This window comes from Theropithecus gelada, chromosome 2 (assembly GCF_003255815.1).
Source record: "Theropithecus gelada isolate Dixy chromosome 2, Tgel_1.0, whole genome shotgun sequence".
Taxonomy (NCBI): Eukaryota; Metazoa; Chordata; class Mammalia; order Primates; family Cercopithecidae; genus Theropithecus; species Theropithecus gelada.
In genome coordinates this window covers 120408505-120424031 of record NC_037669.1, presented here as the reverse complement: position 1 = coordinate 120424031, position 15527 = coordinate 120408505, and the positions used below count along the sequence as shown (strand labels likewise).

Below are 15527 nucleotides of genomic sequence, written 5' to 3'. Positions count from 1 at the left end.
TAGTCCAGCTAGGAGGTAATTTTGGGATAAGCATGCTTAAGACCTTAAAAGGGAGCTCTCAAGGCTGCAAAGGAAGTTGCTTACCCACAAAGCACCAGACCGCAAACCGGATCCATGTGATGGTGGAGAGCTTTAGCATGAGATAGATGTTCACCAGCATGGCAAAGGCAGGCACAAAGGGGAGGCAAGGGGCCATGTAGGGCAGCTTCTTGGGGTTCTCTGGCTGCTGCAGGATCACAAACACCAGGGTGCTGATCAGCAGCACCATCAGAACAACCAGAAGGATGGCCCACCAGCTCTGCTCTGAGATGTAGTCAGAACCAAAGATGATGAAGGAGCAGAAGATGAACATGAGGATGAAGAGCAGGAGCACACAGATGGTCACCGTGTGCCCAGTTGCTGCTGTGGGCCGGTCCATTTTGCCTGGAAGGCCCAGCCGGATTCTCAAGGTGTAATAATGAGGCCCGATCAGCTTCTTTAACTTGATAAGATAAATATTTTCGGATTCATCAGCTTCTATGCCTGTGGTCATGTCCACGGTGCCATAATTGGGGTGGTTGACGTTGTAGGTTGACTTGTCTGATTTCCCTATGAGCATCTCATTGTCTCCCAAGGATGGTAAGTTCTTGGCCCCACATGTGTTGGTGGCTGGGCCAGAAAACTCATCCCCTTCACTCACAGGAGAACAAGCTTCCTTCTCACAGTCAGCCAGAATGCCCTCCTTCTTCTTGGTGTGCTCCTCAGACAAGAACTTGACAAAACCATCAATGTCACTCTCGGGTTGGTATCGAAGAAGCAAGACACAAACAGAGACCAAGGTGTAGGCCAGGAGCGTGCCGATAGACATCATCTCTATCAGGTCTCTCAAGCTGACCAACAGTGCGAGGAGCGCCGCCAGGAACCCCGACACGATGCAGGCCACAACTGGCGTCTCTGTGTAGGAGCTGACATGAGCCAGGAACCTGGAGGGGCCGTGCAAACAGAGGGTTAATGGTGGGCTACAGTGACCGATTCCAGTGCAGCCAACACAGGGAGCTAGAACTATCAATAGGCTGGTGTGATTAACTCCTCCTGGTCCTGCTCCACCAATTTACTTCTGCATTCACTACTTTAAACCCAGCTGCTATTCCTACCCCAGGATTTACGGTATATTTAAAAGATAATTCACTTTATTTTATTTCATTATTATTATTTATTTTTTTGGTGAGATGGAGTCTCACTCTGTCCCCCAGGCTGGAGTGCAGTGGCATGATCTCAGCTCACTGCAACCTCTGCCTCCCGGGTTCAAGCGATTCTCCTGCCTCAGCCTCCTGAGTAGCTGGGATTACAGGTGTGCACCACTACACCTGGCTAATTTTTGTATTTTTAGTAGAGATGGAGTTTCACTATGTTGGCCAGGCTGGTCTCAAACTCCTGACCTCATGATTCACCCAACTTGGCCTCCCAAAGTGTTGGGATTACAGGCGTGAGCCACCGCACCCGGCCTAATTCTTTGATTTTAAGGCAAACTTCATTAGTAAAGTTCCTAATTATTATGTAATGGAAGGGCTGATTGAACCTAGGAGGTCTGTCTTTCAGAAATCTAGATTGAAGCCCAGGCTCTGCGTGAAAAAGTGATGGTTAGAGGAAGCCATGGACCTGCTTGGGGGTCCTCCTGACCTGTGAACTAGCATCTTAGCATCCTCTTGGAGCTTGTTGGAAATGTATATTCTCAGGTTTCACCCAAGACCTACTATACCAGAATCATAGTGGGGTGAGGCCTGGCAAACTGCTTTAAAAGACCTCCAGAGGATTCTGATTTATGCCAAAGCTCTAGACACCACCTATGACAAAAGTTGGCAAAATAGCACAGTAATTGAGAAACTGTGCTCACAGATACAGGCTTATGTCCAGCTAGTTACTGACTGAAGAAGAGACCAAGAAGAGCGACTGAATGGCACGTGCAGTAGGCTCCTCTCCCCTCCTCTCTCCTCATGGTCCCTTATTTTTATGATTCACACAAGACTGCAAATGTGCTTGAAGCCCCAGTATCTTTCCTCTTAGTTTCTTTGACAGCAGAAAAACCTTTTGGATGTGTGAAGTTGCCACACCTCCATCACCCTAGGGCCCTCTTGATCTGTTCAGCAACCTAAACATAGCAGCTCTGATGGCTGGTGATGGCTTCAGAGGGTATGCAGGGGAAATGAGTCAGAAGATGATGGCTGCAGAGACAAAGTCCCTGAACCAGCTCCCTCTGTACACCTGAGAGCTCCTTGGCCTCCATGGTTTACTCCTTGCTTTGTGCACTTGAAGAATGCCTTCTCAAGCAGGCCCCTCATGCTGGAAACAAAGGGCTGAGGCCACATCCCCTTTGTACCATGGGCAGATGAGCCACTTCATGGCCAATGTAGGGGGCAAGGACTGCCGATATACTGGTGTGGTGAAAAGTCTGGCTTGTGTACATGTACCCTAGAACTTAAAGTATATAAAAAAGAAAAAAAAAGTCTGGTTTTTGGAGTTGGATGTTCTGGGATCAAATCCTGACCTGCCACTCAGTAGCTGAGGGATTTGTGGCAATTTTGTTTCACCTCTCTGAGTCCTAGTAGACTTCTTCATATGCAAAATAGAGTTATTGTGAGGACTAAATGGGATACTGTATACACAGTATACAATAAATGGCCACTGGTGTTGCTGCTATTGTTAGGTTCTGTTCAGATGGTCTTATCTACTCTTCGTTGATTTTTTTTTTTGATTTCAGAGGGGCTGTGGAAAGAGGGGCAGTTACCAGGCCTCAATGTGAGGGCAGGCCTAAGATGTCCCTGGTATGGTTCTTCCTTCTGGAAGCCACCCAGTACAGCAATTTGGCACCCATCATCTTCACAAAGGAGCAAGCAATGTCAACTGGAAGGAGGAGGACAGTGGGGCGGGGGGGGGGGCACACATCAGCTTGTGCTGGACTGAGGGACCACAGAGTTAAACTGAGGGGCTGCTTCAGGGCCTGAGCTCTGTTCACTCACTTTTTCTCCAGGATACATGACAAGGTCCACAGTCCATGTGAAAGGCACTGACATAAAAATCACAGTCAGTGATCATGGTTCTTAACACCATGACCACAATAAACCTCCTACTCCTTATTATACCTACACTAGCCGCCATGGCGTTTCTTACACTCGTCGAACGAAAGCTATTAGGGTATATACAACTACGCAAGGGACCTAACATTGTAGGCCCCTATGGGCTACTACAGCCATTCGCCGATGCAATAAAACTCTTTACTAAAGAACCCCTAAAACCCTCAACATCCAGCACTATCCTCTATATCACAGCACCCGCTCTAGCCTTCTCCATCGCCCTCCTCCTATGAACCCCCCTCCCCATACCCAACCCTCTAATTAACTTCAACCTAGGACTCCTGTTTATCCTAGCCATATCCAGCCTAACCGTCTACTCTATTCTATGATCTGGATGAGCATCAAACTCAAACTACGCTCTAATCGGAGCCCTACGAGCCGTCGCCCAAATAATCTCATACGAAGTTACCCTCACCATCATTCTACTATCAGTCTTACTAACAAGCGGCTCATTCAACCTCAACATGCTCATCACAACACAAGAGCACCTCTGACTCATCCTACCATCATGGCCACTAGCTATAATATGATTTACCTCCACACTAGCAGAAACAAACCGAACCCCCTTTGATCTCATAGAAGGCGAATCAGAACTTGTATCAGGCTTCAACATTGAATATTCTGCAGGCCCATTCGCCCTGTTCTTCATAGCCGAATACATAAACATTATCATAATAAATGCCCTAACAACTACAATCTTTCTAGGTACATCCTACCCTGTTCACTCACCAGAATTATTTACAACATGCTTCACCATCAAAACACTCCTCCTAACTTCCCTATTCCTATGAATCCGAGCAGCATACCCTCGATTCCGCTACGACCAACTTATACACCTATTATGAAAAAGTTTCCTCCCACTCACACTAGCACTCCTCATATGAAGCACCTCAATACCCATCGCAATCTCCAGCATTCCCCCCCAAACCTAGAAATATGTCTGATAAAAGAATTACTTTGATAGAGTAAATAATAGAGGCCCCAACCCTCTTATTTCTAGGATTGCAGGCCTCGGACCTACTCCTGAGAACCCAAACTTCTCCGTGCTACCCCTCACACTCCATCCTACAGTAAGGTCAGCTAAATAAGCTATCGGGCCCATGCCCCGAAAATGTTGGTCACATCCTTCCCGTACTAATCAACCCACTAGCCCAACTTATTATCTACACTACAGTAATCATAGGCACACTCATTACAATACTAAGCTCACACTGATTCCTCACCTGAACAGGCCTAGAAATAAACATATTAGCCTTCATCCCAACCCTAATCAAAAAAACAAACCCTCGCTCCACAGAAGCCGCTACCAAGTATTTCCTAACACAATCCACTGCATCCATAATCCTTATAATAGCAATTATCTCTAACAACCTACTATCAGGGTACTGAACAATAACAAATTACACTGACCAATTCCCACCCCTGATAATAACAATTGCCCTTACCATAAAACTGGGAATGGCCCCCTTCCACTTTTGAGTTCCAGAAGTCACCCAAGGAACACCCTTAACCTCTGGTCTACTCCTCCTCACATGACAAAAACTAGCCCCCATCTCAATCATATACCAAATCCACCCACCAACCAACACCTACATTCTACTAACCCTCTCAACCCTATCTATTGCAGTAGGCAGTTGGGGGGGCCTCAATCAAACACAACTACGCAAAATCTTAGGGTACTCTTCAATCACCCATACAGGTTGAATAACAATAACACTAGCATACAACCCAACCATTACAACCCTTTATCTGACTATCTATATCACCTTGACAACTACAATATTCCTAACTCTCAACCTAAACTCAAGCACTACAACCCTTATACTATCTAATACCTGAAATAAATCAGCCTACCTAATACCACTAATGACATCCACCCTTTTATCCCTAGGAGGCCTACCCCCCCTAACCGGCTTCCTACCCAAATGAATCACCATCCAAGAACTCACAATAAATAATAACTTTATCATCCCCACTATCATAATCGCCATAACCCTACTCAACCTATATTTCTACATACGCCTAGTCTACGCCATCTCCCTAACACTTCTTCCCACACCTAACAATACAAAAATAACATGACAACTTGAGAACACAAAACCCACACTTCTCATCCCCGCACTCACCACTATCTCCACCCTCCTACTACCAATCTCCCCCCTAATCCTATCTATCCCCTAGGAATTTAGGTTAAACAAGACCAAGGGCCTTCAAAGCCCTCAGTAAGTAGAGCTACTTAATTTCTGAAATATATAAGGACTGCAGACGCCTACTCTGCATCAACTGAACGCAAACCAATCACTTTAATTAAGCTAAGCCCTTGCTAGGTCAATGGGACTCGAACCCACAAAAATTTAGTTAACAGCTAAATACCCTAACCAACTGGCCTTGACCCACTTCTCCCGCCGCAGGGAAAAAAGGCGGGAGAAGCCCCGGCAGAAGTTTTAAACTGCTCCTTTGAACTTGCAATTCAATATGAAAATCACCTCGAGGCTGGTAAAAAGAGGGTTAGACCTCTGTCTTTAGGTTTACAGCCTAATGCCTACTCAGCCATCTTACCCTCCCTTTCCTTTTTTACCCACTCATGCTCATCAATCGTTGACTGTTTTCAACAAACCATAAAGATATTGGAACCTTATACCTATTATTCGGCGCATGAGCCGGGGTTATAGGTATAGCCCTAAGTCTTCTCATTCGGGCTGAACTAGGCCAACCCGGTAATCTGCTAGGTAATGACCACATCTACAATGTTATTGTAACGGCCCATGCATTCGTCATAATCTTTTTCATGGTCATACCTATTATGATTGGAGGCTTCGGAAATTGATTAGTACCTCTGATAATTGGCGCCCCTGATATAGCATTCCCCCGTTTAAACAACATAAGTTTCTGACTCCTTCCCCCTTCCTTCCTGCTACTAATAGCATCAACCGTAGTAGAAGCCGGCGCTGGAACAGGTTGGACAGTATATCCTCCTCTGTCAGGAAATTTTTCCCACCCCGGAGCCTCTGTGGACCTAGTCATCTTCTCTCTCCACCTAGCGGGCATTTCCTCCATCCTAGGGGCCATTAACTTCATTACCACTATTATTAACATAAAACCCCCTGCAATATCCCAATATCAAACCCCTTTATTTGTCTGATCGATCCTAATTACAGCAATCCTCCTACTCCTCTCCCTACCAGTCTTAGCCGCCGGCATCACCATGCTATTAACAGACCGCAACCTCAACACCACTTTCTTTGACCCTGTTGGAGGGGGAGACCCTATCCTATACCAACACCTATTTTGATTCTTCGGCCACCCCGAAGTCTATATCCTCATCCTCCCCGGATTCGGGATAATCTCCCATATTGTAACTCACTATTCTGGAAAAAAAGAACCGTTTGGATATATAGGTATAGTCTGAGCTATGATGTCAATCGGTTTTCTAGGCTTTATTGTATGAGCCCATCATATGTTTACAGTTGGCATAGACGTGGACACACGGGCCTACTTTACCTCCGCCACCATAATTATTGCAATCCCCACAGGCGTCAAAGTTTTTAGCTGACTTGCCACACTCCACGGAGGTAATATTAAATGATCCCCCGCAATACTCTGAGCCCTGGGCTTTATCTTTCTATTCACCGTAGGAGGCCTAACCGGCATTATCTTAGCAAACTCATCCCTAGACATTGTACTACATGACACATATTACGTCGTTGCCCACTTCCATTATGTTTTATCAATAGGAGCCGTCTTTGCCATCATAGGAGGCTTCATCCACTGATTCCCTTTATTTTCAGGCTATACATTAAACCAAACTTACGCCAAAGCCCACTTCATCGTTACATTCGTAGGTGTAAACCTAACCTTTTTCCCACAACACTTCCTCGGCTTATCTGGAATACCCCGACGCTACTCCGACTACCCCGATGCCTATACCACATGAAACATCCTGTCATCTGTGGGCTCCTTTATTTCACTAACAGCAACAATTCTAATAATCTATATAATCTGAGAAGCTTTCGCCTCAAAACGTAAAGTACTACTAACCGAACAACCCTCCACTAGCCTAGAATGATTAAACGGATGCCCCCCACCCCACCACACATTCGAAGAACCAGCTTATATTAAACTGAGTGAAAAAGGAGAGAGTCGAACCCCCTAAAACTGGTTTCAAGCCAGCCCTATAGCCCCTATAACTTTTTCAACGAGATATTAGAAAAATTATTTCATAGCTTTGTCAAGGCCAAGTTATAGGTTAAACCCTATATATCTTACATGGCTCATCCAGTTCAACTAGGCCTACAAGATGCCACATCCCCTGTCATAGAAGAACTAGTTACTTTTCATGATCATGCCCTTATAGCCATATTTTTAATTAGCTTTCTAATCTTATATGCCCTATCTGCAACACTCACAACAAAACTAACCAACACAAATATCACGGACGCCCAAGAAATAGAAACCATTTGAACCATTTTACCCGCAGTTATCTTAATCCTAATCGCCCTCCCATCTCTGCGCATCCTATATATAACAGACGAAATCAACAACCCCTCCTTTACTATCAAATCGATCGGACATCAATGATACTGAACCTATGAATACACAGATTACGGGGGCCTAATCTTCAACTCCTACATACTACCCCCATTATTTCTAAATCCGGGTGACCTTCGACTTCTAGAAGTTGATAATCGAGTGGTCCTCCCAATTGAAGCTCCTGTCCGTATAATAATTACATCTCAAGACGTACTACACTCATGAACCATCCCTACATTAGGCCTAAAAACAGACGCAGTACCCGGACGCCTGAACCAAACCGTATTTACAGCCACACGACCAGGCGTCTACTATGGACAATGCTCAGAAATTTGCGGCGCAAACCACAGCTTCATGCCAATCGTCGCAGAACTAATTCCATTAAAGATCTTTGAAATAGGACCTGTATTCACCCTGTAACCCCTAAAACACTTTGCAGACCCACTGTACAGCTGTCTCAGCATTAACCTTTTAAGTTAAAGATTGGGGGCATACCCTCTGCAGTGAATGCCCCAACTAGATACATCCACATGATTTATTACCATTATATCAATACTTCCTACACTATACCTTATCACACAATTAAAACTGCTAAGTACAAACTACTATCAACCCCCCTCACAAAAAAACCCCAATTTACAGGCCCACAACATATACTGACAACCAAAGTGAACGAAAATCTATTTACCCCATTCTCAACCCCAACAATCCTAGGACAATCCGCCACAATCCCAATCACCATATTCCCCACGCTACTAATCCCAACCTCTAAACACCTCATCAACAACCAGCTAGTCACCATTCAACAAAATTTCACCAAACTTACCCTAAAACAAATAATAGCACCCCACAATGCTAAAGGACAATCTTGATCTCTAATACTAATATCCTTAATCACCTTTATTACCATAACCAATCTCCTAGGACTTCTACCCTACTCATTCACGCCAACCACCCAACTCTCTATAAACTTAGCCATGGCAATCCCCCTGTGGACAGGCACGATCATTACTGGCCTTCGCTTTAAAACTAAAAACTCCCTAGCCCACATTCTACCACAAGGCACACCCACACCCCTTATTCCCATACTAGTAATAATCGAAACCATTAGTCTACTTATTCAACCAATAGCCCTAGCTGTACGACTGACTGCTAACATCACAGCTGGCCATCTATTAATTCACCTAATCGGAAATACTGTATTAACACTATCAACCGTCAGCCTCTCCACCACCCTACTAATTTCCATGCTCCTAGCACTATTAACCATCTTAGAAGTCGCAGTTGCCTTAATTCAAGCCTACGTCTTCACACTCTTAGTCAGCCTATACCTACATAACAACACCTAATGACCCACCAACTCCATGCCTATCACATAGTTAAACCCAGTCCTTGACCATTAACAGGAGCCCTATCAGCTTTTCTATTAACATCCGGCTTAATCATATGGTTTCACTTCTACTCCATTACCCTACTAACACTAGGCCTGCTAACCAATGCACTAACCATATACCAATGATGACGTGACATCATTCGAGAGAGCACCTATCAAGGCCACCACACAGTACCTGTCCAAAAAGGCCTTCGATACGGAATAGCATTATTTATCATCTCAGAGGTCTTCTTCTTCGCCGGCTTCTTCTGAGCGTTTTATCACTCAAGCCTCGCCCCAACACCCCATTTAGGATGTCACTGACCGCCAACAGGAATTACCCCCTTAAACCCTCTAGAAGTACCCCTTCTAAACACCTCTGTACTGCTCGCATCAGGAATCACAATCACCTGAGCCCACCATAGCCTCATAACCAACAGTCGAAAACAAACCATCCAAGCCTTACTTATTACAATCCTACTAGGCATTTACTTCACCCTACTACAAATCTCAGAATACTTCGAAGCACCCTTCACCATTTCTGATGGCATCTATGGTTCAACATTTTTCGTCGCCACAGGTTTCCACGGACTTCACGTTATCATTGGATCCACATTCCTCCTCATCTGCCTCATTCGCCAATTACTCTACCACTTCACATCAAGCCACCACTTCGGCTTCGAGGCCGCCGCCTGATATTGACACTTCGTAGATGTCATTTGACTATTCCTCTATATTTCTATTTACTGATGAGGATCCTACTCTTTTAGTATAATTAGTACAATTGACTTCCAATCAATTAGCTTTGATAGTGTTCAAAAAAGAGTAATCAACCTAATACTAGCCTTAATAATCAATACCCTCTTAACCTCACTATTAACAATCATCATATTCTGATTACCCCAACTCAACTCCTATGCAGAAAAAACTGACCCTTACGAATGCGGATTTGACCCTCTAAACCCAGCTCGCATTCCATTCTCAATAAAATTTTTCCTAGTCGCCATTACCTTCCTACTATTCGACCTGGAAATCGCCCTACTACTGTCCCTGCCATGAGCTCTCCAAACAACAAATCTTTCAACAATAATCAAAACATCCATCATATTCATTACCATTCTAATCCTCAGCCTAGCCTACGAATGAACCCAAAAAGGACTAGACTGAACTGAATTGGTAAGTAGTTTAAACAAAACAAATGATTTCGACTCATTAGATTATGATAACCATACTAACCAAATGACCCCCACCTACATAAACATTATATTGGCATTCACCATCTCACTTCTAGGCATATTAATCTACCGCTCACACCTAATAGCATCTCTCCTCTGCCTAGAAGGTATAATAATATCACTCTTTATCATAACTGCCCTCATAGCCTCAAATGCACACTCCCCCCTAATCAATATTATACCCATCATCATACTAGTATTTGCTGCTTGCGAGGCGGCAGTAGGCCTCGCCCTACTAATTTCAATCTCCAACACATATGGACTAGATCACATCAACAACTTAAGCCTGCTTCAATGTTAAAAATAATTATCCCCACAACTATACTACTACCAACAACATGACTCTCCAAAAACAACACAATCTGGATCAACTTAACCACGCACAGCCTAACTATCAGCCTCATTCCCTTATTATTTTTTAACCAAACCGACAATAACCTTCTCAACCACTCAACTTATTTATCTTCCGACCCACTAACAACACCCCTCCTAATACTAACTGCCTGACTGCTACCCCTCATAATCATGGCAAGCCAGTACCACCTATGTAATGAACCCCCCTCACAAAAAAAACTCTACCTTTCTATAATAATCTTTCTACAAATCACCCTAATCCTAACATTTATAGCCACAGAACTGATCATATTCTACATCCTATTCGAAACCACCCTCATCCCAACCCTCATTATCATCACTAAATGAGGCAACCAAGCAGAACGCCTCAACGCAGGCACATACTTTCTATTTTACACTCTAACCGGTTCCCTACCCCTGCTCATCATATTAATATATACCCACAACAAAACAGGCTCACTAAACATCACACTACTAACACTCACAGACCAAAAACTAACAACCACATGATCTCACAACCTCACTTGACTAGCATGCATAATAGCCTTTATAACAAAACTACCCCTGTACGGCCTACACCTATGACTTCCCAAAGCCCATGTCGAAGCCCCCATTGCAGGCTCAATAGTTCTTGCCGCAGTACTCCTGAAGCTGGGCGGCTATGGAATGATACGACTCACTTCCATCCTTAATCCCCTAACAGAATATATAGCCTATCCGTTCCTTATACTATCCCTCTGGGGCATAATCATAACAAGCTCTATCTGCCTTCGACAAACAGACCTAAAATCGCTCATCGCATATTCCTCCGTAAGCCATATAGCCCTAGTAATCGTAGCCTCCCTTATCCAAACTCCCTGAAGCTTCTCCGGTGCAACCATCCTCATAATTGCCCACGGACTCACCTCCTCCATATATTTCTGCTTAGCTAACTCGAACTACGAGCGCACCCACAGCCGCATCATACTGCTATCCCGAGGACTTCAAATCCTACTCCCACTAATAACTTTCTGGTGATTTATAGCAAACCTCACCAACCTTGCCCTACCACCCACCATCAATCTAATCGGAGAACTCTTCGTAATCACAGCTTCATTTTCTTGATCTAAAATTACTATAATTCTAATAGGACTCAACATACTAATCACAGCCCTCTATTCTCTCCACATGTTCGTCACAATACAACGAGGAGCACTCACACACCACATAATCAACATAAAACCCCCCTTCACACGAGAAAATACACTAATATTCATACACCTTGCCCCAACCATTCTCCTATCTCTCAATCCCAACATCATTCTAGGACTTACCGCCTGTAAACATAGTTTAATCAAAACATTAGACTGTGAATCTAATTATAGAAGCCTACCACTTCTTGTTTACCGAGAAGACCTACAAGGGCTGCTAACCCATGCTTCCGTACTTAAAACTACGGCCTTCTCAACTTTTAAAGGATAACAGCTATCCATTGGTCTTAGGAACCAAAAACATTGGTGCAACTCCAAATAAAAGTAATAACCATGTGCACCTCCATTATAATAATAACCCTCACCTCTCTAACCCTTCCAATCTTTGCCACCTTTATTAACCCCAACAAAACACACTCATACCCAAACTACGTGAAAACAACTATAATATATACCTTCATCACTAGCCTTATTCCAACAACCCTATACATCTTCTCAAACCAAGAAACAACCATCTGAAGCTGACATTGAATAATAACCCAAACACTAGATCTAACACTAAGCTTCAAACTAGATTACTTTTCCATAATATTCATCCCAATCGCACTATTCATCACCTGATCCATTATGGAGTTCTCACTATGATACATAAGTTCAGACCCAAACATCAACCAATTCTTCAAATATCTCCTCACTTTTCTAATTACTATACTAATCCTAGTTACCGCTAACAACCTCTTCCAGCTCTTCATCGGCTGAGAAGGCGTCGGAATCATATCTTTCCTCCTAATTAGCTGATGGCATGCTCGAACAGATGCCAATACAGCAGCCATCCAAGCAGTTCTATACAACCGCATTGGCGACATTGGCCTTATCCTGGCCATAGCATGGTTCCTCCTACATTACAACTCATGAGACTTCCAACAAATACTAGCCTTAAACCCCAGCCCAAGCTCCCTTCCACTAATAGGCCTCCTCCTAGCAGCAGTGGGGAAATCAGCCCAATTTGGTCTTCATCCTTGACTACCCTCTGCCATAGAAGGCCCAACCCCAGTTTCAGCCCTACTTCACTCCAGCACCATAGTTGTTGCTGGAGTATTCCTACTCATTCGCTTCCACCCCTTAATAGAAAACAACATACTAATTCAGAACCTCACACTATGCCTAGGAGCTATCACTACCCTATTCATAGCCATCTGCGCCCTCACACAAAATGACATTAAAAAGATCGTAGCTTTCTCCACTTCAAGCCAACTAGGCCTGATAATAGTCACTATCGGCATTAACCAACCACACCTAGCGTTCCTGCACATCTGTACCCACGCCTTCTTTAAAGCCATACTCTTTATCTGCTCCGGGTCCATTATCCATAACTTAAACAACGAACAAGACATCCGAAAAATAGGAGGCCTATTTAAAACGATACCGCTCACCTCAACTTCCCTAGTTATTGGCAACCTAGCACTCACAGGAATACCCTTCCTCACAGGCTTCTACTCCAAAGATCTCATTATCGAAGCCACAAACACGTCATATACCAACGCCTGAGCCCTATCTATCACTCTCATCGCCACCTCCCTAACGAGCGCCTATAGCACTCGAACTATCCTCCTTACCCTAACAGGACAACCCCGCTTCCCAACCCTAACAAACATCAATGAAAACAACCCCGCCCTACTAAACCCAATCAAACGCCTTGCAATAGCCAGCATAATTGTAGGATTCCTCATTACCAACAACATCCCCCCTACTTCACTCCCCCAACCAGCAATACCACCCTACCTGAAACTCTCAGCCCTATACATAACCACCCTAGGCTTCATCGCCGCCCTAGACCTTACCCTCATAACTAACAAATTAAAAGTAAAAACCCCATCACGAACATTCAAATTCTCCAACATACTAGGCTACTTCCCCACCACCACCCATCGCACAATTCCTTACCAAAACCTACTTATAAGTCAAAACTTAGCTCTTCTCCTACTAGACTCAATATGACTAGAAAAATCAATACCCAAAGCGATTTCACAAACACATATCACCATCTCCACAACAGCAACCACTCAAAAAGGTATAATCAAACTCTACTTCCTCTCTTTCCTCATCCCACTCACCCTGACCCTGCTCCTAATAATATAATCTATTACCCCGAGTAATCTCAATTACGATATACACACCAACAAATAATGTCCAACCAGCAACTACTACCAATCAACGCCCATAATCATACAAGGCACCCGCACCAATAGAATCACCCCGAACCAACTCCGACCCCTCCCCCTCAAAAACCACCCAATTACCCATATCATTAAGACTAACCACCACTACCACCTCATCAAACTCCAGAACCCATAAAACCAACCCCACCTCCATCATCAACCCCACTAAAAAGCATCCCAAAACCTCAAACCCTGAACCCCATGTCTCAGGATACTCCTCAATAGCTATCGCCGCAGTATAACCAAAAACAACCATCATACCCCCCAAATAAATTAAAAACATCACCAAGCCCAAATAAGCCCCACCATAATTCAAAATAATTATACAACCAACCACACCACTAACAATCAATGCTAAACCCCCATAAATAGGAGAAGGCTTAGAAGAAAAGCCCACAAATCCCATAACTAATAACACACTCAATGTAAACAAAACGTACGTCATCGCTTCCATATGGACTCTAACCATAACCAATGGCACGAAAAACCATCGTTGTATTTCAACTACAAAAGCACCAAATGACCCCAGTACGTAAATCTAACCCTATCATAAAAATAATCAATCACTCCTTTATTGACTTACCCACCCCATCCAACATCTCTATCTGATGAAATTTCGGCTCACTCCTCGCAACCTGCCTAGTTCTACAAATCATCACAGGCCTATTCCTAGCAATACACTACTCACCAGACACCTCCTCCGCCTTCTCTTCAATCGCACACATCATTCGAGACGTAAACTACGGCTGAACCATCCGCTATCTCCACGCTAACGGCGCCTCCATATTATTCATCTGCCTCTTCCTACATGTAGGCCGAGGCCTCTACTACGGCTCATACCTTCTCTTACAAACCTGAAACATTGGCATCATACTCCTACTCATGACTATAGCAACAGCCTTCATAGGCTACGTACTCCCATGAGGCCAAATATCATTCTGAGGGGCAACAGTGATTACAAACCTACTCTCAGCAGTACCATACATCGGGACCAACCTCGTCCAATGAGTCTGGGGCGGACCCGCCATTGATAACCCAACTCTAATACGATTTTTCACCCTGCACTTCACCCTACCATTTGGCATTGTCGCCCTCACAACCGTGCACTTACTATTCCTACACGAAACAGGATCAAATAACCCTTGCGGAATCTCCTCCGACCCAGACAAAATCACCTTTCACCCCTACTACACAATTAAAGATATCCTAGGCCTAATCCTCCTCCTCTTTGCCCTAATAATATTAACACTACTCTCACCCGACCTTTTAAGTGACCCAGACAACTACACCCCAGCCGACCCACTAAACACCCCTCCACATATCAAACCAGAGTGGTATTTCTTATTCGCATACGCAATCCTACGATCTGTCCCCAACAAATTAGGAGGCGTACTAGCACTCTTCCTGTCAATCCTCATTCTAGCAGTCATCCCCATACTCCACAAATCTAAACAACAAAGCATGATATTCCGCCCACTCAGCCAATCCCTATTCTGACTCCTAGTCACAACCCTACT

General features: G+C 44.1%; 1 protein-coding gene across 1 annotated transcript in view; it reads right to left on the bottom strand.

Annotated features, from left to right (window-relative positions):
• SLC7A14 (solute carrier family 7 member 14) overlaps positions 1-15527 on the bottom strand; it is a 155373-nt gene that overhangs the window by 20006 nt on the left and 119840 nt on the right. Inside the window, exon 7 of the mRNA XM_025377915.1 lies at positions 85-962. Within this exon, the coding sequence (XP_025233700.1) occupies positions 85-962 (878 nt within the window). The remainder of the gene's footprint in view (positions 1-84; positions 963-15527) is intronic.